The sequence below is a fragment of the Zymoseptoria tritici genome, chromosome 5 (assembly GCF_000219625.1).
Source record: "Zymoseptoria tritici IPO323 chromosome 5, whole genome shotgun sequence".
Taxonomy (NCBI): domain Eukaryota; kingdom Fungi; phylum Ascomycota; class Dothideomycetes; order Mycosphaerellales; family Mycosphaerellaceae; genus Zymoseptoria; species Zymoseptoria tritici.
The window spans coordinates 2,678,202-2,702,312 of record NC_018214.1 but is presented as its reverse complement, the minus strand read 5'-3'; the positions used below and the strand labels follow the sequence as shown (position 1 = coordinate 2,702,312).

General features: G+C 51.1%; 5 protein-coding genes across 5 annotated transcripts; 4 read left to right on the top strand and 1 right to left on the bottom strand.

Moving 5' to 3' along the window:
• Positions 1 to 1,882, top strand: MYCGRDRAFT_42149 (catalase-like protein; the record flags this gene model as incomplete). The annotated part of the gene is made up of 6 exons (XM_003852373.1): positions 1 to 320; positions 372 to 601; positions 656 to 938; positions 987 to 1,188; positions 1,244 to 1,375; positions 1,430 to 1,882. The coding sequence occupies 6 exons, from the start codon at positions 1 to 3 to the stop codon at positions 1,880 to 1,882; spliced, it is 1,620 nt and encodes a 539-aa protein (XP_003852421.1).
• A 439-nt stretch (positions 1,883 to 2,321) lies between these two features.
• On the bottom strand, positions 2,322 to 3,389 carry MYCGRDRAFT_100372 (uncharacterized protein; the record flags this gene model as incomplete). The annotated part of the gene is made up of 1 exon (XM_003852343.1): positions 2,322 to 3,389. One exon carries the CDS (start codon positions 2,967 to 2,969, stop codon positions 2,322 to 2,324), a length of 648 nt encoding a protein of 215 aa, XP_003852391.1.
• Positions 3,390 to 4,118: 729 nt separating this feature from the next.
• Positions 4,119 to 5,201, top strand: MYCGRDRAFT_72662 (uncharacterized protein; the record flags this gene model as incomplete). Its single annotated transcript, XM_003852374.1, has 1 exon — positions 4,119 to 5,201. One exon carries the CDS (start codon positions 4,119 to 4,121, stop codon positions 5,199 to 5,201), a length of 1,083 nt encoding a protein of 360 aa, XP_003852422.1.
• Positions 5,202 to 6,382: 1,181 nt separating this feature from the next.
• On the top strand, positions 6,383 to 8,327 carry MYCGRDRAFT_93569 (uncharacterized protein; the record flags this gene model as incomplete). The annotated part of the gene is made up of 5 exons (XM_003852375.1): positions 6,383 to 6,418; positions 7,004 to 7,103; positions 7,429 to 7,553; positions 7,929 to 8,013; positions 8,065 to 8,327. 5 exons carry the CDS (start codon positions 6,383 to 6,385, stop codon positions 8,325 to 8,327), a joined length of 609 nt encoding a protein of 202 aa, XP_003852423.1.
• A 2,513-nt stretch (positions 8,328 to 10,840) lies between these two features.
• On the top strand, positions 10,841 to 12,149 carry MgSPR1 (subtilisin-like protease; the record flags this gene model as incomplete). The annotated part of the gene is made up of 2 exons (XM_003852376.1): positions 10,841 to 12,070; positions 12,125 to 12,149. 2 exons carry the CDS (start codon positions 10,893 to 10,895, stop codon positions 12,147 to 12,149), a joined length of 1,203 nt encoding a protein of 400 aa, XP_003852424.1.
• Between the last annotated feature and the right edge of the window lie 11,962 nt (positions 12,150 to 24,111).

The window sequence follows — 24,111 nt, the reverse complement described above, 5'->3', positions numbered from 1 at the left end:
ATGAAGTTCCTCTCATTAGCGTTGACAGCGATCCCAGTCCTGGCCGCCAGTGATCTCAGCTACTCCTCCTCTTTCAACAAGAAGACCACTGCCAACTCCCCAAGCGAGCCGTACAACACCGACTTCTTCGCCGGACCCAACCTGAAGCAACAAGAGGCCTCTCTCAACAACTCCGACCTCACCTACACCCAACGCAATGGCAAACAGTACTTCCAGCCACTTGGAGCTCAGCGTGCCGGCGAGAGAGGCCCACTACTCCTGCAGGATGTCCACCTCATCGATACGCTCGCCACGTTCAATCGCGAACGTATCCCAGAGCGGTACGACAGCACCTCGTTCGCCCTCCCATATCCATGCTGATGAGAAGCCAGAATCGTGCATGCTCGCGGCATTGGCGCACATGGCTTCTTCGAGGCTACCACGGATTATGCTTCCCAGTTCTTATCTGCCGATGTCTTCCAGTTGGGCACTCGTACCTCTGTCACCGTGCGTTTCTCCACGGTGGGTGGTGCTCGAGGTTCTGCGGACCAGGCTCGCGATCCCCGTGGATTTGCCATCAAATTCAGGACCAAGCAGGGTATCTTAGACTGGGTATTCAACAGTAAGTCGGCTGTCAATGGCTCAGAATGACAGAACGCACCACTGATCCTCTCAGACACGCCGGTCTTCTTCATCCGCGATCCGGCCAAGTTCCCGCGGTTCATCCACACCCAAAAGACCGACCCGGCGACCAACGTCCGCGATTGGAACACCTTCTGGTCGTGGCCGGCACAGTTTCCAGAAAGTCTGCTGCAGTTTCTGAGACTGTTCTCTGATCTCGGAACCCCTTACGGTGTTCGCCACATGGATGGCTGGTCCGGACATACTTACAAACTTGTCCAGGACGACGGGACCTTCGTCTACACCCGCGTACAGGTGTCTAGCGATCAGGGGATCAAGTGGGTTCAACAGAAGTCCTGCGTTGCCTGTAATGCTGACTTCAATAGAAACTTCACAGCCGCTGAGGCCGCCAAGGTCTCCGGCGACAACGATGCATGGGCCACCAAAGAGCTGTACGACGCCATCGAGAGCGGCGACTATCCTTCCTGGACCGTCGGCATCGCCACCATGACCGAGGAGGAGGCAGCCAACTACCGCTACGATATCCTCGACTTGACCAAAGACTGGCTCAACGTCACCTACCACGAGGTATACTGCACTCCCTCCCCTGGACCAACACGAGTTTCCTACTGACAGTCACTAGATCGGCCGCATCACACTCACCCAAAACCCATCCAACTACTTCGCCGAGATCGAGCAGTCTCACTTCACTCCCGGCAACATGATTCCGGGCTGGGAGCCGTCCGCCGATCCAGTCCTCCAGTCTCGACTCTTCGTACGTCCACGCCCTCAAACCGTCTCGTACTCTCACTGACTGAGATCTTCCCAGGCCTACGGCGACGCCACCCGCTACCGCCTCGGCGCCAACGCAGACGACATCCCCGTAAACAGCCCCATCTCCAGCGTCGCCAATTTCGATCGCGACGGCCACCTCTCGCAGGTCGGCAACCAAGGTTCACGCAAGAACTTTCCCGCTGAATTCATCGATCCCATCAACGTCGTCGATCGTGACGCTACGACCATCGACGTTGAGACGGGGAGCAGGTCGGTGTACTGGGAGTCCAAGCTGGATGAGGATGTCGACTATGAGCAGCCGAGGTTGTTTTATGAGAGCTTCTCGCGGATGGATAAGGATCATTTGTACTCGAATATTGCGGGCACGTTGGTGAATGTTGATAATGTGGAGGTTTTTGATGCGATTTTGCTGCAATTTGGGAAGATCAGCTCGGACTTGGAGGCTGGCGTTCGTGCGGCGCATGCTGAGGCCAAGAAGGTCGTTTGAGGAGGTGAATTTGTGGACCTCGGAGGAAGCGTTGACATGGGCGACTAACATGTTGCTCGATTACCTACAGATAGTGGTAAATTAGCGGAAGTCGTTCACTATGTCAGCTTACCGTTGGCTTTCATCACTGTTGGCCATCTCCCTTTGATCTTAGACACTGCCATTCGTCAAGAGTCAGTAGTCTTGGACTTGGACTCACAACTCTCTCTTCATGCGACATAAGAGAAGTGGCAGGCATTGTCGCATTGGGCTGTCCTGCATTTGTTCGTACTACGGCCAGTCGTCACGTCACTCGATCGCTGCACTTATGACTGCTCGTTGAAGACAGTGTGCAGCTCCCCGATATCAGGAGCAACGTACGCCACGTTCCTGGCTTGTCCTCACTCCATGGCGATGTTGAAGGTCCTCACTCTCGCACTCCACATCTCTCAGGCACGCACTACTTCTTCCGCAAGACGAGAATCTTCGCGGTAACTTTCGCACCCGGCCGATAGTCTTTGCTCTCATTGCTGACAACTTCGACCAAGCCCTCGCTCTTCAACCTGACGACCTCAGCCGCAAAGCCTTGCTCTTCCCAGATATCGTCTAGAATGGTCGAGACCATGACGCCACCTTTCTTCGTTATCCTCGCCATCTCCTCAAGCGCTGGACGTGGCCCGACATGGCCGTGTGTGAGAGTGCCTACGCAAACCACAATGTCATAGCTTCCATCAGGCTTCTCGATCGGCTTCGACAGATCCGCAGTTGCGAGGTCTGTATATATTCCCAGCTTCCTGGCTACTTTGAGCATGCCCTCGGAAAGGTCGACACCATCAATGTTCCTCGCTCCCGCTTTGTGTAGTGGGAGCCCAGATAGACCTGTACCGCAGCCGGCATCGAGGATCTTAGCATTCTCTATGTTCCCGTAAGATGCAACCACGGCTTGGGCGACGAAAGTGGGTGCCACGTAGTCTTGAGTGGGATCGAGAACGCCGCTGTCGTAGGTGTCGGCCCATTCATCGTATAGATGCTTGAGCTCTTCCGGGTCGGAAACGTTGTAGACTCGCTCGAGGAACGAGTTGCCTCCGGTGTTGGTCGTGACTGGCATGTTGGTGGGTGGATGGAGGTTGAAGAGGGTAGTCGTAGAGGTGTCTTCTGTATCTAGAGTGTCACAAGTGAAGTGAGAGCGATCAGGCGAGAGAAACGAGTGACGGTAGCAGCATTGAGGACATGATCGTCGACCCCTCAATCAGCTCCACTTCCTTCGCAGCGCCCGTCATACGTGCTCGGCTGAGGACGGAGGCATGTGATTCTGTACTTCGCGACATCGAGAGGAAGCGTTTGTTCGAGCAATCGAAGCGCGTCTCGGACATGCTCCAGACGAGCAAGGCGAATTGCTTCAGAATTGCCGTCTCTCTAGAAGCTCGACACGCCGCATGGTACGCTCTGTATGCGATCTCGCCATCACAGCGGCCAGTCCACGCCGTATGTGAGAGGCTTCGTCGGAAGTCGTTGGAGATGCTCGCCTGCGCTGCGAGACTGTGGTGATGACCGCGCGAAGAGGAGGGAGGAGGACGAGGAGCGTCGAGAGATGGAAGAGTGGAAGTCGGTACCGTATCAACGCTGGCAGGCTGCGGAGCCCATCAAATCCTTGACGACTTGACGACCACTTTGACGGCTTCCCTTCCGTCCATCATGAACATCGACTTTGACGTCGACATCCACATCGACCTGATCTCTCAGCGTTGCGCATCAAGGACTGACGATCTCTTCCTCCTCTATGCCACTGTCAATGGCTACGCCATCTCGACTGTCACGGCAAGATTCATGGCCAGACTGTTCCGAAGCCAGCTTTTCACAAAGGCGCATTCGGCACGACTGGGAGAGACTGCTGCCCTCGCCTCTTTTGTTTCCAGCCTCGAACAATGGCGAATCCTTTCTTCGTATGCCACGCGATACACTGCCAAAAAGCGAATACGCCAAGTCAAAATGATACGTCGGCCAAGCTCGCCCGAATGCTGCTTAGCTCGTGCCATAATGCTCTCAATGGAAAAAGTGGCCAATCGATGAAGCCGCTAGAAGGACGTTCAAGAAGCCGACATCAGAGGCGAGATAACAGCCGGAGAAAAAGCCTTCTAGTCTGCATGTGCGAATGAGCACTTGGTGCTTACTCGCCGAGGAGTAAGTGTTCTTCCTTCTTGTCTCCTTCAGCGTCAAAGCATAAAAGATCCCTACGCGGACAACATTCATCATCAGCATGCATCTCCAGTCTAGCATCCTCGTAGCAGCGCTGTGCGCACTGTGCTCTGCTCATTCTCCCCCCTCACAATATGCTCCAGTCAACTTCACCCACTGGCCGGAAGAGGCCGCCATCTCGCTCAACAAGATGATCGCAGCGAATGCGAACCAGAGCAACTTTGCCGCGTTCGACATGGATAACACGAGCTACCAATTTGATCTGGAGGAATCGCTGCTTCCATTCCTGGAGAACAGAGGCATCCTCACTCGCCGGACCATGGACTCCACGCTCAAGCTCATCCCGTTCAAGGACACCGAGGAATACACGGAGACGCTCTTCAGCTACTACTACCGTCTGTGCGAGCTTGACGACCTGATCTGCTACCCGTGGGCTGCGCAGATATTCTCCGGCTTCAATCTCCGCGAGCTCAAAGTCTACGTCGATGAGCTCATGTCTTACAACCAAACCATCCCAACGCGATATTGGGATGGCGATGAAATAGTAGACGACGAGATCTCCCCGCCAGTCCTCCTCCCAGGCCAACAGGAGCTCTACAACGGCCTCATGAACAACGGAATCGAAGTCTACGTCCTCACCGCGGCCCACGAAGAGCTCGTGCGCATGGTCGCCTCGGATCCAAAGTACGGCTACAACGTCAAGCCAGAGAACGTCATCGGCGTGACCACCCTCCTCGAAGACAGAATCTCCGGCAACAAGACGACATCCCGCAAGCAAATCACCGAAGGCACGTACAACGAAACCGCCAACCTCGACTTGGTCGTCGGCACCTACCTCTGGACTCCAGCGACCTGGTTCTCCGGCAAGTGGGCGGCGATATTGACCTACATCGACGAATGGAAGTTGCCGATCCTCGTGGCGGGTGATAGTCCTGGAAGTGATACGTACATGCTGTTTCACGGCGTCGATGTTGAGAAAGGTGGGATTCACTTGTGGGTCAATCGCTCTGCTGACCGGTTGGAGGAGTTGAACGAGTTGATTGCTGAGGGCGCTGCTGGCCAGGTGGCGAACAATCGGCCTGTGACGATTGACAAGAACTGGATTGTGGTCGAGCCGTATGAGATTGGTGGGAGGGCGAATTGATTGGTGTGAGAGAAGGGTAGAACGGATGTCGGTTCCCGGTGGTCGCAGAGTTCAGCGTATATCGCCAGACTGCATAGCTGATCACATTCAGCAGACTGACACGAAAGCTGGAGCGACATGCAGACTTCGCACTCAAGAATCAAAGCGCGGAAAGATTGTGGAGGGTTGAAAAGCACCAGCTCAAATTGCCATTCTGTATCACTCCCGATATTCAATACACATCGTACGTCAAGAGAACATGCATCCAATCCATCTCCTCATCCGCCACATCTTCACAAACCGTGGCACGGTCTCCCACAGCCTCCCATCCGTCCCAAACACATTTCACCCGTATGTTCCAGTCGTCGTCGACTTCGATGTTCTTCCACCTGGCTGCAAGAGAATCTGAAAGTTCGTCTAGGTCTCGCATCTCTGTTGAGCATAAATGTCAGCCAGAAAACTCAACAAACACAACACACCAAGAGAAACTTACCAAATCCTTGTGCCCGCACGCACCCTTTTCGTCGACCCACGTCATGTGTCCTTTTTTGTTGTAGCGCTGGACTTGGCACGTACACGGCATGTGAGCGTTTTTGCCGTTGCAGAAATAATTGGTGCAGTGCGACTTCAGAGCGAAGACTTCGGTGGTGAAGAGGCCCGCGAGGAAGGTGAGGAAGATGAGGTTGGTGAATTGCATTTTTGGAGTTTGGTGGGTGGTCGAGCTGATGAAGTGCGTGTATTGGCTTTTGGGGAGGGAGTTTGGGATGTTGTGGAGGGAAGAGTTGCTTCTTATGGAGGGAATGGAGGCGGAGTTATACAGCACATTCGCACATCGGACGGGTCACAGGTGGTGCGCGTCAGGGAGGTATGTCTAGGGTCGGATAGGCTGACTGCCTTGCAATCAGGTCATTAACCTTGGACAAGGTTTGAACGGTGATCCCTCCGATGTGCGAGGTGGAACACTGGCATGATGCTCCAGTTGCTGCAGGGCATGAGGTATGAGGCATTGCTCGCGCGAACTCTGAGTATTTTTGGGTCCAACCTCGAAGACATGCTGGGATGGAAAAACGAGGTGTAGGGATGCAGAAACGTTGGCTTGAATCTAGGTCTGCCAATGCGCTCAGTTGCTGTGAGCTAACGATGGGAATGACATGGATCGGATTGCCGACATTTCGTGCCGTTCCAGCCCGGCGACTCAAACCATGTCGCATGAGTTCGCCAAGGCAGGAGAGCGGACGGTGCGTGAGCAGGGCAGTGTGACAGCAGGGCAGTGAGAATCGAAGGAGATGAATGTGGCTCATCGTCAGCCGCGGAATGCCAGAAGAGCCTACCAGATGGTCAAACGCTTCAGGTACGGGCAGGATGTGTTTGTGGCAGGGCTTGAATGTGCGATAGCTCGTTGTCACAAAAGCTATCGAAGGAGATCATTCATGTGAATACACCATGTCTGAAGCTCGGAGACAGTGTGATTATGCAAGACCATTGGCATCGTTCGTTCCCCTCGCTCCTTCCGCCACCGCTTCCCTTCGCCTCCGTCACGACTTGCTCGAGCGCGTCAACTGTCCCAACACAATGCACTCGTATTGACTTCGTGATCGCATCCATCGTGAGGAAGCTGCCAGGCTGAAGACGATACGCCGTTGACGAGGCGTTCGACGGTACTCGTCTAGCGGTCGTGGTAACAGAGCTTGAAAGCGTCAGCTTGAACATGTCAATCGGAAGCCAGCACAACAATAGTGAAGACGTACACCATTGGTTCCGCATGTACCATCGACGTCCATGATGCGGGTGCCGACTGCGTAGCTACATGCACAGTACGACAGTGGCTGTGCTCCCTTGCAAGTGGGTATGCTGTCAGTGCAATGCCCGTGGTACCTGACAGCGAAGACTTGGGCTGGGTAGAAGAGGAAGCCGGCGAGGGCGGTGAGGACGAAGAGGTTCAGTTGCATGTTGAGCTCGGAGGTCGAGATTGGAGTCGTTGACTGGGTGGTTGATTGGTCGTTAAGTGCTGGGCTGAAAGTTTGGAGGGCGTCGTTGTTTCTCGGTCTTCGGTTTTGGTTGCGAGACGTGAAGATGCAGACACGAGTGCCCGGGAGGAATCAGCGTGTCGTTTATCAGCTTTCCCGCTGATGCGGGTGTGGAGGGATATCCATGTTGCTTGTGATCACAACATTTCGTCCGTCGGGCGCCAGCGAGCCACAGGCGAACTGGGTCCCGACGGACTTGCGGATACCAACTGACGGTCCAGGGTTGATCGAGATCGTGGAGGCGTGCCAAAGCGCATCATTGGGTCGATTCATGGGTCATGGCGAAGAGTTTCCGGGTTTGCAGTCCGCAATTTCCGGTGTAGTAGGGATGCAGCGTTTTGGGCAGGTGCGCACTGCGAATCGCGTTCTGTCATCTTCGAGGATGAGAGCGGATGCTCACTGTCAGCTTACCATCACCAGATCCGTGCGTCGTGCTGTCACAGGGATGAGGCAGATGCTTCACCTCCGACTCTCCAGACCATTCGTTGCTCCCCAGAGTGACGACGGCTTCCCTGAGCATCGACGTTCGGCTGTCAGACTATGGACTAAAAGCAGGCGCCGTCGAGATTTGTTGGCCACTGCAGGTATGAGGAACTGTCGAGACTTGCTCGAAGCGGGCGTCGATCGATTCATCGGCGTAAGCACTACTTCCCGGATGCAGTCCACGGGTTGCCGTTCATACCATGTCAAAGGCCATCACATCTTACCTCTGTCTTCCCAGGACACGCTCAGAGGCTGGGAGTTTCTCAGTGCAAGCCGGAGCATGAAGGTCGTAATCGGCGCCGATACAATTCTCTTGAGAGCCTGTATGTGCAGGCGATCATTCGAGAAATCTCACGACTCTGACGCCAGTACAGTCTGCTCGTTGGAAACCAACATCGTTCGTTACGCCAGTCGCAAGTCGTCCTGCCGGTCAAGCGATGCTGACACGGGTATCCATATCGGCAACACCGGGCGGTATTTCGAAGAGATTACAAGTGCTTCGCTCCTCCGCGCTCGATGCACTGAGGCATACGGTGATTCTCGTTTCGATGGACTGGAATACATCATGAAGTTGTCGTTGGAAGGCGGAGGGCAAACTGCAGCGACATTCGGAGGATATGGAGGCCACGGGCCGTAGATCTACCGAGCGGCTGACCGTTCTTGGCGTACCACTCTTTCCATCGCGCGCCGCCGCCATTTCTAAGACATTAAACCAACCACGAATATGAGTGCCCTGGATATTCGTTCTGCCTCATCGCTCATCACATCAGTCCGGACTTGAGACGCATCCTCCGACTCCAGCCTTTAGGCATGAGGCCTGCCTCGCCGATGGTATCACAGCGGACTGCTGAAACGACCCACCTACACCGCAACCGGAGCTCGTTTGGATGCCTCGTACAACTTCGGTATGCCCAATGCAGCGACAAGCGAGGTCGGTATCGTCTGCACGAAACAGTGGGCGACGGCCCTACATTGTTGTCCCAAGAACCATCGATCTTCATACGGCCGTACTCAATCTGTTGTGCAATGCATGCCTGAGCGTCTTGGTCCTCGCATGGCGTCTGGAACAAAAAGGTCAAAGACGGAGCCGCGTATATTGCCATACTCTCCGAGTTCTGACCGACCGCCACCAGCAGTTTGGACACTGTCGATGCCGAACGCAGCTATCGCACGATTGTCCTATCTCGGTTGATACGGATGCCAAAGCCGCGGATCTCCCATACGTTGGCGATAGTGCACAAAATACTCTTACTCGGAACGGCATTACCAAGACGTTTTCCAATACTTTCAGACGCACATCTGCAAACACCTTCTAATCTCAGACTTAGGCCGACGTGCGCCTTCTAGCGTTTTTCTGGAACATCATGCGCGCGCAAGTGCTTCTGCATGGCTTCCATCTGGGATTCTCGGGGTGGACCATCTCTGAGGCGCCATACCGTGCTAGCTCCGATATTGCACTTTATTCCGATAAGCAATCCGGGCAGAAGTCTCAGAACGGCAATTGACGGCAGCCTTGACAACAGACAACCACATCAGTACATGCTCGGATCACTACGATCTGTCGTGAAAGGACACTGGACTGTGGCCGCATTTCAAACACGAGATCGCTGTAGGCGGAGTCTAGGACCTGCAGCGGGGAATTTATCAGTGGTTGATCCGACTTCCTGGAGGATCTACACATCCAGCGAGCACTATCAGCCGAGCAGGTTGTGCCTTGCGTTAAGCGAGATCCGCCAAGCGCTGATGGGAGAAGGTGAAGTAACAACCTTCCTTTTCAAGCATGGCTTAATCTGAATATTAAGGAGTACGCGCCACACATGTGCGAGCTATGTTGTTTGTCGAAGTCCTGCATGGCATCACGAAGAAAGCTGCTGGCAACAGTGTCGCTGCTCGAGATTGTGGACATCCGGCGACCAGCTCGAAGTGAACGATCGGTCCGAGAACTGCTGAAACTCGACTTCCCCTTTGCGTATCACGACCGGTCACCGGTCTGTTCACTGCATGAGGACAGTGATGGATTGACGAACTGCCGGTGGCTTGAGGTGGCTTCCAGTTCGGCCGTTCTGCAACGTTGCCCGCCTTCCATGCATATGGAAAACAGCTTGGCAAATCACGTCCTAAATGGCCAACCGCAGAGCCGGACCTGCATTACGGCCTCCGCACGCACATCTGCGCTTGGCCGGACAACGGACGTCGCCGCCCACCAGATTTTGCCATCATCAGCCAAATCCGAAAACGGCCGTTATGACCTTGAGAAGTGGACAGCATTTTCATCTAGATTGGTGTTCAGACCGGAACCGCAATGTAGCATCCGACCATACGACGAGCAGTCAAGCAGGGCATAGGTGCATTATTCTCGCACTTTGACTGGACAGCGTTGGTACAATTCAATGCTTGTCTTTATCCTACGACGGCTCACGCTAACTTAAGATGGCAGGTGAAGCACATCAAGCCCTCTCATCAGTGGCTGGATAGAGAAGTAGGTAGAGTCGCCATCACCCGAGCGGCAACTAGCTGGACTCGGGCAAAGCGTCGAGCTTGGCATGTCTTGTCTCCTCCCACATTCGACTTTACAACTTGACGATCACACCCTCGCCAAGTTCCTACACTTTGGTTTGGGTGATCAGGCGGACTTGAAGGTCCCGAAAGACCCAGACACGCGAAGATTGAAGCGACGAACTACACACCAATCCCACCTATCACAGATCTGACAGATCAGGTCGCACAGCAGATCCGCATGATTTTGTTTCGCCGCCCTGGACGACCTTCTTGATTCGCCTCCCTCCATGCCGTAAGAGCCAAGTTGTTAAACGTCTATGATCCGCTAACAAGATACCACGCTGCATGCCGTGCTGTGAGTGGAGCATCGTTAGATCCGGAGCAGCAGAATGGACCTGCATCTTCACCAAACCTGCAAGTTAAGTCCCGACTTGTCAACCAGACCGGGACTTCACGAGGTTGCCGCACGCCGTTAGCACGTTGCAAACGTCGCTTAGCCACAACGTGGTGGTTCCTCGTCGCGTGGTAGACATACCGTTGGCGAGGCGAGGTAGGCCAAACGGCTTTGTATAAGTACAGCCTCCTCGACCGTTGAGAGATCCAGCCATCATCCAACATCACCTTCATCAAACCCATCTTCTCTCTGCACTCTCGCTCCCTCTCTGTTCCTCATTCCATACCACTCCACACAAGACATCTCATCATGCAGTTCGCACTCAACCTCCTCTTGGCTCTGCCAGCCGTCCTCGCCGCCCCTTCCATTGATCGTAGGCAAGAAGCCGGCATCCAACGCATCGCCGACTCATGGATCGTTGAGCTCGAAGACGGCCAGAACCTCGACGCTGTCCTCGCCTCTGTCAAGGAGGCCACTGGTGTCGAACCCGAGGCCACCTACACCATCGGAAAATTCAAGGGCTTCGCCTTCAAGGGTGATGACAGCACAGTCGATGCCCTCGCCGGCATGGACGAGCTCAAGCGCATCGAGTCCGATGTTGTGGTTACCGCATACGCACCTGCAGCCGACGTCGCCGACATTCAGCAACGCGCCCTCGTGAGCCAGAACCCATCGACCTGGGGTCTTTCTCGCATCTCCTCCCGTTCTCGAGGTGGCAGCACCTACCGATACGACAGCACCGCTGGCCAGGGCGTCAACATCTACGTCCTCGACACGGGAGTCAACTCTGCTCACCAGGACTTCGGCGGCCGTGCTATCCAAGGTGCCAATTTCATCAGCGGCGAGTCGATCGCAGATGGCAACGGCCACGGCACCCACTGCTCCGGCACTGCGGCCGGTACCACCTACGGCGTAGCCAAGCGCGCGACCGTCATCGGCGTCAAGGTCCTCAGCAGCAGCGGCTCTGGCTCTCTCGCCGGAATCATCAACGGAATCGACTGGGCCGTCAACGACGCCAGAACCCGCGGTGGTGTCGGCCGTTCCGTCTTCTCCATGTCCCTCGGCAGCCCCTTCTCCCAAACCTCCAACAACGCCATCCGTAACGCCGTCAGTGCCGGTATCTTCGTCGCGGTCGCCGCCGGAAACGACAACGCCAACGCCGCCAACTTCTCCCCCGCATCCGAGGCATCCGCTTGCACCGTCGGCGCCACCGACATCAACGACAACCGCTCGACTTTCTCCAACTTCGGCTCCCTCGTCGACATCTTCGCTCCAGGCACTAACATCCTGTCCACCTGGATCGGCTCCAGCACCGCGACTCGCACCATCTCGGGCACCAGCATGGCTTGCCCTCATGTTGCCGGTCTCGCTGCCTACCTGATCGGCCTTGAGGGTACCCGCACCCCAGCGGCTCTTTGCCAGCGCATCCAGTCCTTGTCGACCAAGAATGTGATCGTTGGCCCAGGCTCCGGCAGCCCTAACTACCTGTGAGTTGTCTTCATATCGCCTACACTTTCGAGCTTAGCTGACGTTCTCCCTAGTGCATACAACGGCAACGGTGCTTAGATTGCGTTCCGAAAGCGACAACGCAGCGATGTTTCTTTGGCTTGTTGCATTTGCGCGGCGTTTTGGGGGATATGGTTTTCATGATGATTGAGAGGGAATGACCTGGGATCGCATTTCATTGCATTGCATGTGGGAACTTGACTTTACGACAGCGGAGAAGCAAGAGCCGGAACAGAAAGCGATAGATTTTGTTCGGTAGCGTGATGCTTGGCAAGCCTTTCGTATTGCAAATTGGAGACGGCACCATTTTCAAATCACTCCTCTCGATTGCACTTTTTCTCCTATGCTGTCAAGGCGGCCGTCGCAGCGGTCCAGACTCATGCTGTTTACGAGTCTGGAGTAGCTCTGGCACGATTTGCGCTGGATACGAGGAGCGTTGAAGTCGGTCAGATCTGGTCGACCGACAGGGTATCGACCAAGGTTGTCTACAATCCAGGCGTAAGCCACGATCGTCCCGTCAAGCCACGATCATTTCGTCAAAGAACGGTCGTTATGCTGCTCGTAATCATGACTCCAGACTCTTCATCGATCGTAGGTCGTTGAGTCAAGCCACGGTCGTTCCACTGCTCGTATGTCGTCGCTCTAGACTCTCCCTCCGTCCTAGATTCGTAATCGTAAGGTCGGCGCCTGAGGCCTCGATCCGCTGAGGTCTCGAACTTTGAGGGACGCTCTTGGCGTAGTGGCATTGCCGCCGACAGGGATATTTGGGAGATAGAGCGCAGCATTAGTATGGAATTTACACCTTAATAAAGCGCAGCATCGTTTCGGCCCCAATTGCTACAACGCAACAACGAAACTAGTTATTAAAAATCCGAGACTGTAACTTTGTAGAGCCGAGTCTTGCGATTTAAACGGTGTATTAATTATTTAAATCCGACGCCAAACGAAAGCTGTGATAGAGCTCGCGCAAATTCTTCGGAATTCTAATTTGTTAGGCGAAAAACAGGAAAATGCGAGCTCTATTAGGGCACGCAAAACACACTCAAATTTTCTATGCGATACGCTGTTCGAATCGCAAGACTCGGCTCTACAAAGTTATAGTGCCGGATTTTTGAAAAAGGTCGTTGTTGTTGCGCTGTCGCGTGCTACACTGCATCTCCCAAAATCCGGCTTGGGCCCTCAGACCCTCTTAGGCGAGGCGCTCGAAGAGGTTAGTGCTCGCCAAGAGGGTCTGTGCGCCTGAGACTAAGGCCGAGCAGTGTCTAGACTCCCAAAATGATGATAATATACGCTCGCGTGATCGGAGTCGGATCTGCGATTGTTCAGCGCTGGCACTCGGCATTTGCAGGACTTTGCTTGCCCGCGCAATCACCCACAGATCACGGGAGCGATCACAAGCATCGTACAGCGTGTCGGCAATGTCTCGAAACGCCAGGGCGATCATTCCTCATCGTGATGTCTGCCTCGTACAAGTCCCGACGCGGCAGTTCAGCGGTCTCAGAGTGTCGGGCCACGGAGGTATCGTCAGACCGGGGATCCGCAGGTGGGCTCGTTGCAAAGGGCCGAGATCGTGACCAGACTGAGACATTGCTGCAAATTCTTCAGCCATCCTCGGTAGAAGGCGTTGATGCAGCCATATTGTCATCAGGGCTCCTCAAAAACGACATCAGAAGAGTCTGGAAGGGCAAGACTGGAATAGCGATGAGAAACGACAGTCGTGATCCATACAGGTCATATAAGAGAGGTTGTTTCGTCGTAAAGTGAGGTAAGTCAATCTCTTAGGGTTCGGGTTGGGGTTGTCGAATTCACCTCACCCGGCTGTGGGCCGGCAACCGCTCCCACCCCTCGGAATTAGGGGTGGATCGGTAGGAAATCGTTCCCTACGTAGCCTACGTAGGCTACGTTTAGCCTACGTAGGAAACGAGAGGTTTCCTATGCCAAGGCTTTCGTGCACGGACTGATTTTGGCGGGGTTTTAGCTGTTAGCGAAGAGCTAGCTTACAACCTTCTCTAACACTATTATTACTATATATTACTATATATATTAAAAACTAAAGGAGTTTCTCGCGCTCTTATTAGCTAGCCGTTTTATTACGGCAATAGCGTTTTCTTATTCTATGCGAGTCGTTTACGCGAGTAAGAGATCTACGCCTACGTTCTTAGTTATATCTACCGCTAATATGCTCTATCTCTTGTTTACTACTATAGTATTGCTCTTAGAAGTCGTTAAAGCTACGTTTACCGAGTATGTTATTATATTCGATAGAAGGGTATAGCTAGTAAGGGTTTATAAGAGTCTAATACTAGTAGTTGCTACTATAGATCTATATACTAGCTATATTAAGCTACTACTAGCTCTACTACGTTATAAGCTATAGCTAACTATATAGTAAGGCTTAAGGAGGTAGTAGTAGACGGCGCGGTAGATTCGACATTAGCTACGCGAGTAGTTGTTATTATAAGAGCGGCGGCGGTAGTAGTAGTAGTAGTTGTTACGGCGGTATTCCTTTATCCTTATCTACCTCCTTATCCTTATCGACTATACCGGCTATAGCTATCTTAACGAGCTTATTAAGAGTCTCGTCGTCGACGTAGTTAAGCTATCGTAGTTATAGCCCTACTTCTACTAGCTTCTTCTCCTTCTCTTTAATAAACTCGAGTTTAGCTATTCGCCGTACCTTCGCTACGAGTAGCTTATTATATTAAATCTCGTACTTCTTACGTTATCGTTCGGTAGCCTACTTACTAAGGGGTATTACGCGGTTAAGGGCCTTAGTATTAAAGTAGATAAATATTAGTATCTCGAGCTTATCGACGGAGAGGCGTAGACGGCCGAACAGACTGCACCTTCACACGGTGGCCGTCGTAAGTACCTTCCTTAGAAGGGAAACTAAGACAGTCTGGAAGAAACCTCTGGAAGAAACCTCCTCGAAAACCTCTCGAATCCGCCCGAAATCCTTCTCGAAATCCGCCTCGAAACACGAGCTACAACAGAACAACAGCACGATTCGAACGAATAGCCTACTACGCTACGAACGAGAACGAGAAGAAGAAAGAAGCAGTCCACTCTGCCCTATACGCGCACCTCCTCGAAATCCGAATCGAAATCGCATGTCCCTTCTCTAGAGACTTCGTCGCCCTCGAAGGAAGCATACATGCACTTTAAAGAGCTAGAACTCGGTGGAATCTACAACTCTGCGATCAACCTGCGTAGCTACGACGAGAAACAGCAGAACACCTCGTATGTAGCTGCCCTATCTACGATGTATTTAGGCCACTACCGCTACGACAAGCACAGTCTCTACTAGAAATAGTAGAAGATAAGGAACTCCGGAAACACCTCACTACCTTTCTCTCGGATACAAAGATTGCTTCTAGGTCCTGGCACCTAGCAAGAGGCGAAGACGAGACCGTCTAGCCTACACTCCTTTTACTTTTCCTTATTTGTCTTTCTTTAAAGTCCTTCGATACTAGCTTGCTACTATCCTAGGCACGGGTCTTTCCCTAAGGTTAAGAGATACGAGAGAACAACGATTGTACATAGATAGACTGCTGTCGCGAGACAGCCGTCCTACATAGTCATAGACTCCTACAGGACGTAAATGGAACAAACAAACAAAACAAACAAACAATATATACGCTAGAAGGCGGCATATAGTTCCACAAAGGCATATTAAGGACAAGAGAAGGCAGCGAGTTGGACAGCTGCTTCTTGCGCTGCATCTCTTTCGAATTCGCAGCGTGTGTGCGAAGCGGAAGGATCCGCTGAAAATTCTGCAAAAAGCTTGGCGCGAAAATTCTGCAGCCCCGGCTGCAGACAACGACAATTCTGCAAAAAGCTTGGCGCGAAAATTCTGCAGCCCCGGCTGCAGACAACGACACTCGTTTAATTTCCTTTGTCTTGCGCTGTTTTGAAGTCCTTCGGCAGATTCTGCTTGCAGGTCCTGCCTTAGGCACGGGGTTTCCCCTAAGGTCAAAGAATACCGAAAAATCTAATTGTAACTAGATCTACTGCTTTGCCTTTATGGCAAAGCCGTCCTACATAGTCTTGGACTCCGAAAGGACATAAATGGAACAAACAAACAAACAAACAAACGGAGAGGCGTATACGGTAGTAATCTTATACGTAGTTTATCGCTAAGAACGCGCGCTCTAAGGGCACTAAATTAGCTAGTATATTATATAAACGAATAGCTAACTCGGCGAGGTCTAGTACGTCGTGTCCCGCGCGGTCCTAGTAAGTAAATAGATTATCGCGTAGAGCGATAAGGTAGTTATTAGTATTACTAAAGATGCCTTACTACCGCCTAAAGGTAGTATATTATTTACGGAAGGCGGTTAAGCGGTCGGCTAGTATATAGTCGTCGAAGAAGCGGTCTATCTACTCTTACTCGCGTATAGTAAAGGTATCCTTTAAGACGCTCGGATTAGCGATGTCGAGCGACTAAGCGGCCTAGTAAATGTTAGTAGTTTAAATAGTAAGGCGGTCGTTAAATCGCTAAGTAACCTTATTAGTATAAGGTACGCCGCTCTCTTTAATAGCGGCTATTATATTACGCTAGCGCGGAATAACTTAGCCGACGTACGTACGGTCGCTCTCGCTTATAAGGTAGAAGTCCTTAATAATTATAAGGAGCGTATAAAGGTCCTTAAGGCGCCGCTAGAAGTTACTATCCTTTAGTAATACTAGCGTACGCTTACCGCCCTTAGCTAACTAACTATTACTATTTCTAAATAGTCGCTTCTTATCGAATGCCGCGTTACGGAGGGTGTTACTACTAGAGGCTAGTAAGTCTACCGCTACGAAGTAAGAGCCCTAACGCGTAAGAACTATAATAGTAATAGCTCGAAGAAACGTCTTATTATTAGCGGCGTACTTATGTAGAACGCCTATCGTCTTCTTCGAGCGCTTAAGAAGCGCTATAAGGAAGGTAACTTCCTTAAGTGTTGTTACGTAAACCGCGATGCCCTTACGTAACTTCTAATCCGTTACGAAGTCCTTAATGCCGAGCTAAATACTATAGCTATTATAGAGCGCGTAGAAGACGTATTATATTAATAGATTAGCGCGAAGGCGTCTATAGACCTTCCTTATAGTCTCGTAGGTATCCGATATAAAGCTATTCTATCTCTTAAGGTTGTCCTTCGTCTATCTCTTTACCTACGAAACGAGTAGCTCGGTAAGGGTAGTAGCGTCTTAATCCTTACCCTTTATATAGTAATTCTCGAGGAAGAGCGCCTAGCCCTTAGGTATTATAGCGTAGAGGTTATAGTACCGTTTACCGCTATTAGAGTCGCTCTTATCCGCGGTAAGGTTAATGTATTCGTAGCCGTCGATAATTTTAGAGACGCGTTCGAGCGTACGATCGAAGTCGATATGTCAGAGGCTGGTGCCTAAGGCTGCATCGGCTGTGCCGATGCCTGGGGCTAACGCCTAACGGACGAACGCCGGTTCAGAAATCCACTAGGCCGAATCGGGAACAAGCTTCCTTTCGGCCGACTAGAAGGCTACGTATGCGCTAAGCGACGCTACGCGCATATATAGCTTATACTCGACGTTCCGTTGTTCTAGATAGATCTTCTTTCGGTAGCTTTAGAATTTCATACATTCGGATCTGGACCTTTGTACGTAACTTCGGTTCAGACCCTTACATTTTCTAAAGCTCGCTATCGAATAGATCCCTCGACGGAAATACCGCCTGAACTTTAGGCGTAGCTCGCTATAGAGATAGAGCGGATTCGAAACGAATATCGCGCTGCTATCGTAGAGACCGAAGCTATATATAACGAACGACATTAAGCTAACGAGCTCGTATAATGCGAACTCGAGATAGTACGACGCGAACTCGAGGTAGCACAACGCGAACTCGAGATACGTCTTGAACGAGCCGGAAAACGACCGGTATAACGGACGCCGGAAGCGAGTAGCTCTAGACTCGCCCCGGAAACAATCGAAACAACAACGACGGACACAAATACGACGAACATAACAAACACGAACGACGACTATATACCGAGACGCCCGAAAGAGCGTCTCCCGACGCTACGGACCTTTAGCGGCAAAAGATTAGAATAGGAAGACTAGCACCTTGCTACCTTATCGAAGCTCGCTATCGACAAAGTAGCTATCGGTAGGGACTTCGACTAATTCCTCTACTTAACAAGTAGGCTCGAAGAGAGTACGGCGAGAATAGTAAGAACAACTATTAAGAACGCTCTCCGACTTAGGTAAGGTAACGCGAACGATTTCCTCGAATACCTAAATAGTATCTACGGCGACATAAACTAGCAACGACGAGCGCTATAAACCCTCTCGAGGATATAATAGGGCGACAACGAACCTATCGCGACCTACCTACCTCGATTCGAGGTAGTTCTTGCTAATGCGGGAATAGCTGAGACCCTCTCGCTAGATACAGAATCGGACCCGAAGCTCGAAGGTATTCGGATTACCCTTCTCGAGAACTCTCCTAACAAAGAGATGCGTAAGGCATTGCTCCCGTTTGCCTTAAACCCGCCGGACAAGTACTTAACCTTTACAAGAAACCTTCTTACTATCGGCGGATCGCTCGCAAACCTTCGTTTTCGGTCGAATATGTCTAGACCCTCTGCTCCCCGGGCGACCCTACTATCGACAGGGTTACGGGCGACCCTACTATCGACAGGGTCACAGGCGACCCTACTATCGACAGGGTTACGGGCGACCCTGCTGCGAGAATCGAAAGACGAAATAGATTAGGAACCGACTTAATCTAACCGAGTCGAGTTAAGCAACAAGAAGAGAGCAAAGTAGGTTACGAGAGAAACAATACAGGCTCGAAGGGAACAAGGCCTTTGTCTCCGTTGCGGGATAAAAGGGCACCTTATCGCCGACTGTACCTATCTTGCCGCCTGAAACCCAAACGCTGTATAAGCTACGGTTAGTAAGGCCGAGCGCGAGATACGGGAAGTCTTTCTAGAGGAAGATAACGACTCGGTATCGGAAAACGAGTAGCCTCTACGACAAGTCGTCTGCAGAGGCAGAGTTAGATACAAGCAGAAGTAGAGTAGAATATCTTTCGAGATACAAAAATGGAACGATCTCTTTTCTATGCTTCCGCTATTATTAACGACGACGTACTTCGATTCTCTCTTATCGACAACGGTAGCTAATTGTATTATCTAATAAACGAACGGTTAGCTAAGAAACTCCGGCTCCCGTAGATTCCTATTCCGAGACAAAAGGTTATCGGCGCGTAAGGATCCCCCTCGTAGAAGAAGGGAATCTCTTTTGTTACTAAGTTCTCTCTTAATGTCGGCGGGCACAAGTCTACGGCGTTTGCTTACGCTGTACCCGACCTATAAGAGGATCTTATTCTCGGAAGGCCCTATCTCTTTTACGAGAGTGTATAAGTTATCGAGTCGACGAACTATCTCGAGTTCCTTCTTAACGGTTTTTTAATACCTTACAAGACGCGGCCGATAGGTTCTACGAAGGCTAAGGCCGTTAGTAGAGCTGCCTTTAGATACCTCGCTCGGTTATCTCGGAAACGAGATATTACTGTCTTTGCCGCCTCCCTCGAAGACATCGAGAAGGCATTACATACGAAGAAAGCCCTTACTTGTAAGGATATTGTCGAGAAGCTTCCCGAACACTACCGCCCCTGGATACGTGCCTTTATCCGGGAAGGAGAGTAGTTACCGCCGTATCGACCTGGATTTAACTACGAGATCCTACTTACTACCGACAGTAACGGGAAACCTAGCGAACCTCCCTAGGGCCCTCTCTATAATATAACCCGGGACGAGCTTTTAGTCCTCCGGAAGGAACTATACTCGCTCCTTAAGAAGGGCTATATTCGGTATAGCAAGTCCCCTGCCGCTACGCCAGTTCTTTTCGCTAAGAAACCCGGCGGCGGCCTTCGTTTCTATGTCGACTACCGTAGCCTAAACGCTATTACTTTAAAGGACCGTTTTCCCCTCCCGCTTATCCGAGAGACGCTTACGTCTCTTAGTAAAGCTAAGTAGCTTATAAAGCTCGACGTTTCTACCGCATTTCATCGGATCCGTATTGCTAAAGGCAAGGAATAGAAGACTACTTTCTGTACCCGCTACGGCTTGTTCGAGTGGAACGTTTGCCCCTTTAGTCTTACTAGCGCGCCGGCTACCTTCTAACGGTATCTAAACTAGATCCTACGCGACTTACTCGACGACTTTTGTACAGCCTATATCGACGACATCCTTATCTTCTCTTCCGGTACCCTTGCCGACTACCGGGAGAAGGTAACATAGGTTTTACAACGTATCGAGGATAGCGAGCTTATCCTAGATATATTAAAGTACGAGTTCGAGACTCGTACTACGAAGTACCTAGGATATATCGTCGAAGTAGGTATCGGCGTACGAATGGACCCCGCGAAGGTATAGGCTATCCGGGACTAGGATAGACCCCTAACTATTCGCGGAGTCCGCTCGTTCCTCGGGTTCGCTAATTACTATAGGATGTTTATCCGTAAGTATAGCGATCTCGTTCGCCCTCTTACCGATCTTACGAAGAAGACGATAGGCTTTCGTTAGGGAGACGAACAGGACAAGGCTTTCGAGGATATTAAGGACGCTTTTATCTACGGACCTGTCCTAGCGAGCTACGACCTAGATAAGAAGACGCGAGTCGAGCCCGACTCTTCGGGCTAGGCGACAGGCGGCGTACTACATTAATTCGATACAGCACTATAGACTTGGCGACCGGTAGCGTTCTTCTCGTAGCGACACGCTATCGCCGAGATTAACTACAACATCTACGACAAAGAACTCTTAGCTATCGTTAAGTGTTTAAAGGAATAGAATTCGGAACTACGCGGACTAAAGTACGAATTCGAGGTCCTTACGGATTACAAGAACCTCGAGCCTTTCTTTATTAAGAAGTCTCTTAACGAACGCTAAATCTGATAGAGCGAGTTCCTCGCGCCCTTCCGCATGTTGTTAGTTTATCGCCCTAGAAAACAAGCTACCGTCCCGGATGCGTTATCTCGACGGGAGTAGGACATGCCGCGAGACGAATCCGACGATAGGCTACGTAGTCGAGAGGGAATCTTACTCGACTCTAGCCTAAAGTCCTTCCCTACCGAGCTATCTATGCCTACTTCTCCCTTCCCGGACGATACCGAGTTATCGTAGCTTTGGATAGACGCTTTTTCGCTACTGTACGGAAATAGTTACTTACGCGTACTCGAGGCCGTCGAATAAGGTTAATAGGCGTTCCCTATAGATCTTAACCTTAAGCTCTCTATCGGGGAATGCGATATATAGGACGGCCTACTTCGCTTTAAAGAACGGATCTGGCTACCTCTCTTCGAACCGCTAACGATAAGAGTTATCCAAACGACGCACGACTCGGTCCTCGGTAGACATGCTGGATACGATGCTACTATCGACTTTCTATCTCGACAGTTCTTCTAGCCGGGAATAAATGCCGAAGTACGTAAGTTCGTACGAAACTATGCTATATACAGGTAGACTACTATCTAGAGAGAGAAGCGACGCGGGCTATTACGTCCTTTACCGATCCCGGAGCGTATTTGGACGGAGATATCGATAGACTTTGTTACAGACCTAGCGCCTAACGAGGAGGACGGCGCTACTACCCTCCTTATTGTTACGGATCGCCTCGGGAAAGGTACTATGCTCTTACGAGTCCCTCCTAGGTAGTTCGACGCTAAGGGCGTCGTAGAGCTCCTTATCGAACGCTACGTTGGCATATACTAGCTACCTACCGGTATTACATCGGATTAAGGTGTTTAATTCGTTAACGCCCTCTAGAAAGAAGTATACAAGCAGTTAGGTATCGTTCGGCGACTATCTACCGCGTACTACCCGGAGACCGACAGTTCTACTAAACGACGAAACTAGGAAGTCGAGACCTACTTGTAGGCATTTATTAGCTATAATTAAGGCGATTAGGGCAAGTGGCTCTCGCTCGCACAGATCGCCTTAGATTCGCGCGTACCCTCTACAACGCAGGTCTCTCCCTTCTTCCTTATATACAGGTACTACCTACGTACGATCGAGACTATTTCCGACACTGTCGAGTCGCTTCGGAACCCTCGCGAGGAAGGTACGTATATCGTTACTAAGCTACAACAGGCTCGCGAGTTCGCCGCTTTAGCAATAGCCGTAGCCTAGTAGTAGTAGGAGTACTATACGAACCGGTCCCGGAACGTCGCTACTAAGTACAAGGTCGGGGATAAGGTCTGGCTCTTACTTCGGAATATTAAGACGGACTAGCCTACAAAGAAGCTCGACTAGATTTACGCGAAGTATACAGTTGTCCGTACTTTCGAGAGTATGCCCTACTTCGTCGAGCTTAATGTTCCTCGTAGTATTTATCCGAGGTTTTATACGTCGCTCTTACGATTAGTATATAACGATACGCTTCCGTCCTAGGTTGTTACGGATTCGCAGCCTGCCGCGATTCTTAACAATACGGGAGACGAAGAATATAGTATAGAGGCTCTTCTACGCTATCGTACAAGGCGCGTCGGCCGCGGCTATCGCCGGGAGGCTCTTGTTAAGTAGGTAGGTTACGACCGACCTACTTAGGAACCTTTGCGCGAGTTTGAGGATACAGTAGCTCTCGAGCGTTTCGAGACGCTCTACGGCGACGCGAATACAGCAGACGGTCCTACATGACCTTAAACTGCGCGACGTTAGACTCCTTGGTCCGGTTCTTTGTTACGGGCCCTTACCTTTACCGGATACTAGATACGACTACTAGATACCTATTTATCTATCGTACGATATAAAACTACGACACCGCGCTCGGTAGACTCGACCCTCTTCCTTCGACAAAAGATAAGGATCTCGTAAAAGATTTAAGTCTTCCCCCTCTTAAACTTGTAGTAAACTATATCGACTATGCAACGAAGCACTTAGAAGTCTGCGACTTCCCGATCGGGTAAAACCTATAAGTTTAAGAGGAGCATTATAGAATAGAGGACCTACATAACGTAATAGCGTATATAGTAACATATAGAGCATAACCCTACTTGCGACATAGGGTTAGCCGAACTGCTTCTATGCGTACCCTAAATAGCCAGCCGTTAGGCTACTATGTCTGTTAGCCGCTTCGTTATCGGCCTAGACGTGTCGACTAGTAGGTTACATAAGGCGTCTTAAGAACGTGTAAATCTAAGCACATACAGATTCCTGAAAAATATATACCTAACAATTTCCCGGAGGTTAAATAGCTAAGTAGAATAGACCCTTTACCTCCGGCTTTTCATAAGCTGCAGAGCATAAGATTAGCAGGTTGGGAGGTAACGGAGCTGGATTTCTAGGAATAGGGTGGAATTTTGAGGCGGATTCAATAGTCACACCGGTTTGGCGATTGGGGGTGGGGATGGGGTGGGGGGGGGGGGGGGGGGGGGGGGGTATTGTCAGAGGCTGGTGCCTAAGGCTGCATCGGCTGTGCCGATGCCTAGGGCTAACGCCCAACGGACGAACGCCGGTTTAGAAATCCACTAGGCCGAATCGGGAACAAGCTTCCTTTCGGCCGACTAGAAGGCCACGTATGCGCTAAGCGACGCTACGCGTACACATAGCTTATACTCGACGTTCCGTTGTTCTAGATAGATCTTCTTTCGGTAGCTTTAGAATTTCATACATTCGGATCTGGACCTTTGTGCGCAACTTCGGTTCAGACCCTTACACGATAGGTAGGTATTCGTCTACGATCTTATAGCGGTTAGGAAACACCTAGTTATTATCGAACAACCTAATAAAATTAGTAAACTATAGATACGCTATCGCGTCTACTATTAAGAAGGTATAGCTAGAAGCGAATAGAGTATAGCTCTATACTAGATTACGCTACTCCTTAGGCGTACGATGCTTAAAATAGCTATTAATAGTACTATTATTCTTCGATAGCGATAGCGTTAGAGGCGCCGGTATTACGCTACCGCTAGGTAGTAGTCGTACGAGGTATTGTTAGTATAGTTCGTAAGACGCGAGATAGTCGATCTTCTTCTAATTAGTAACCGTCT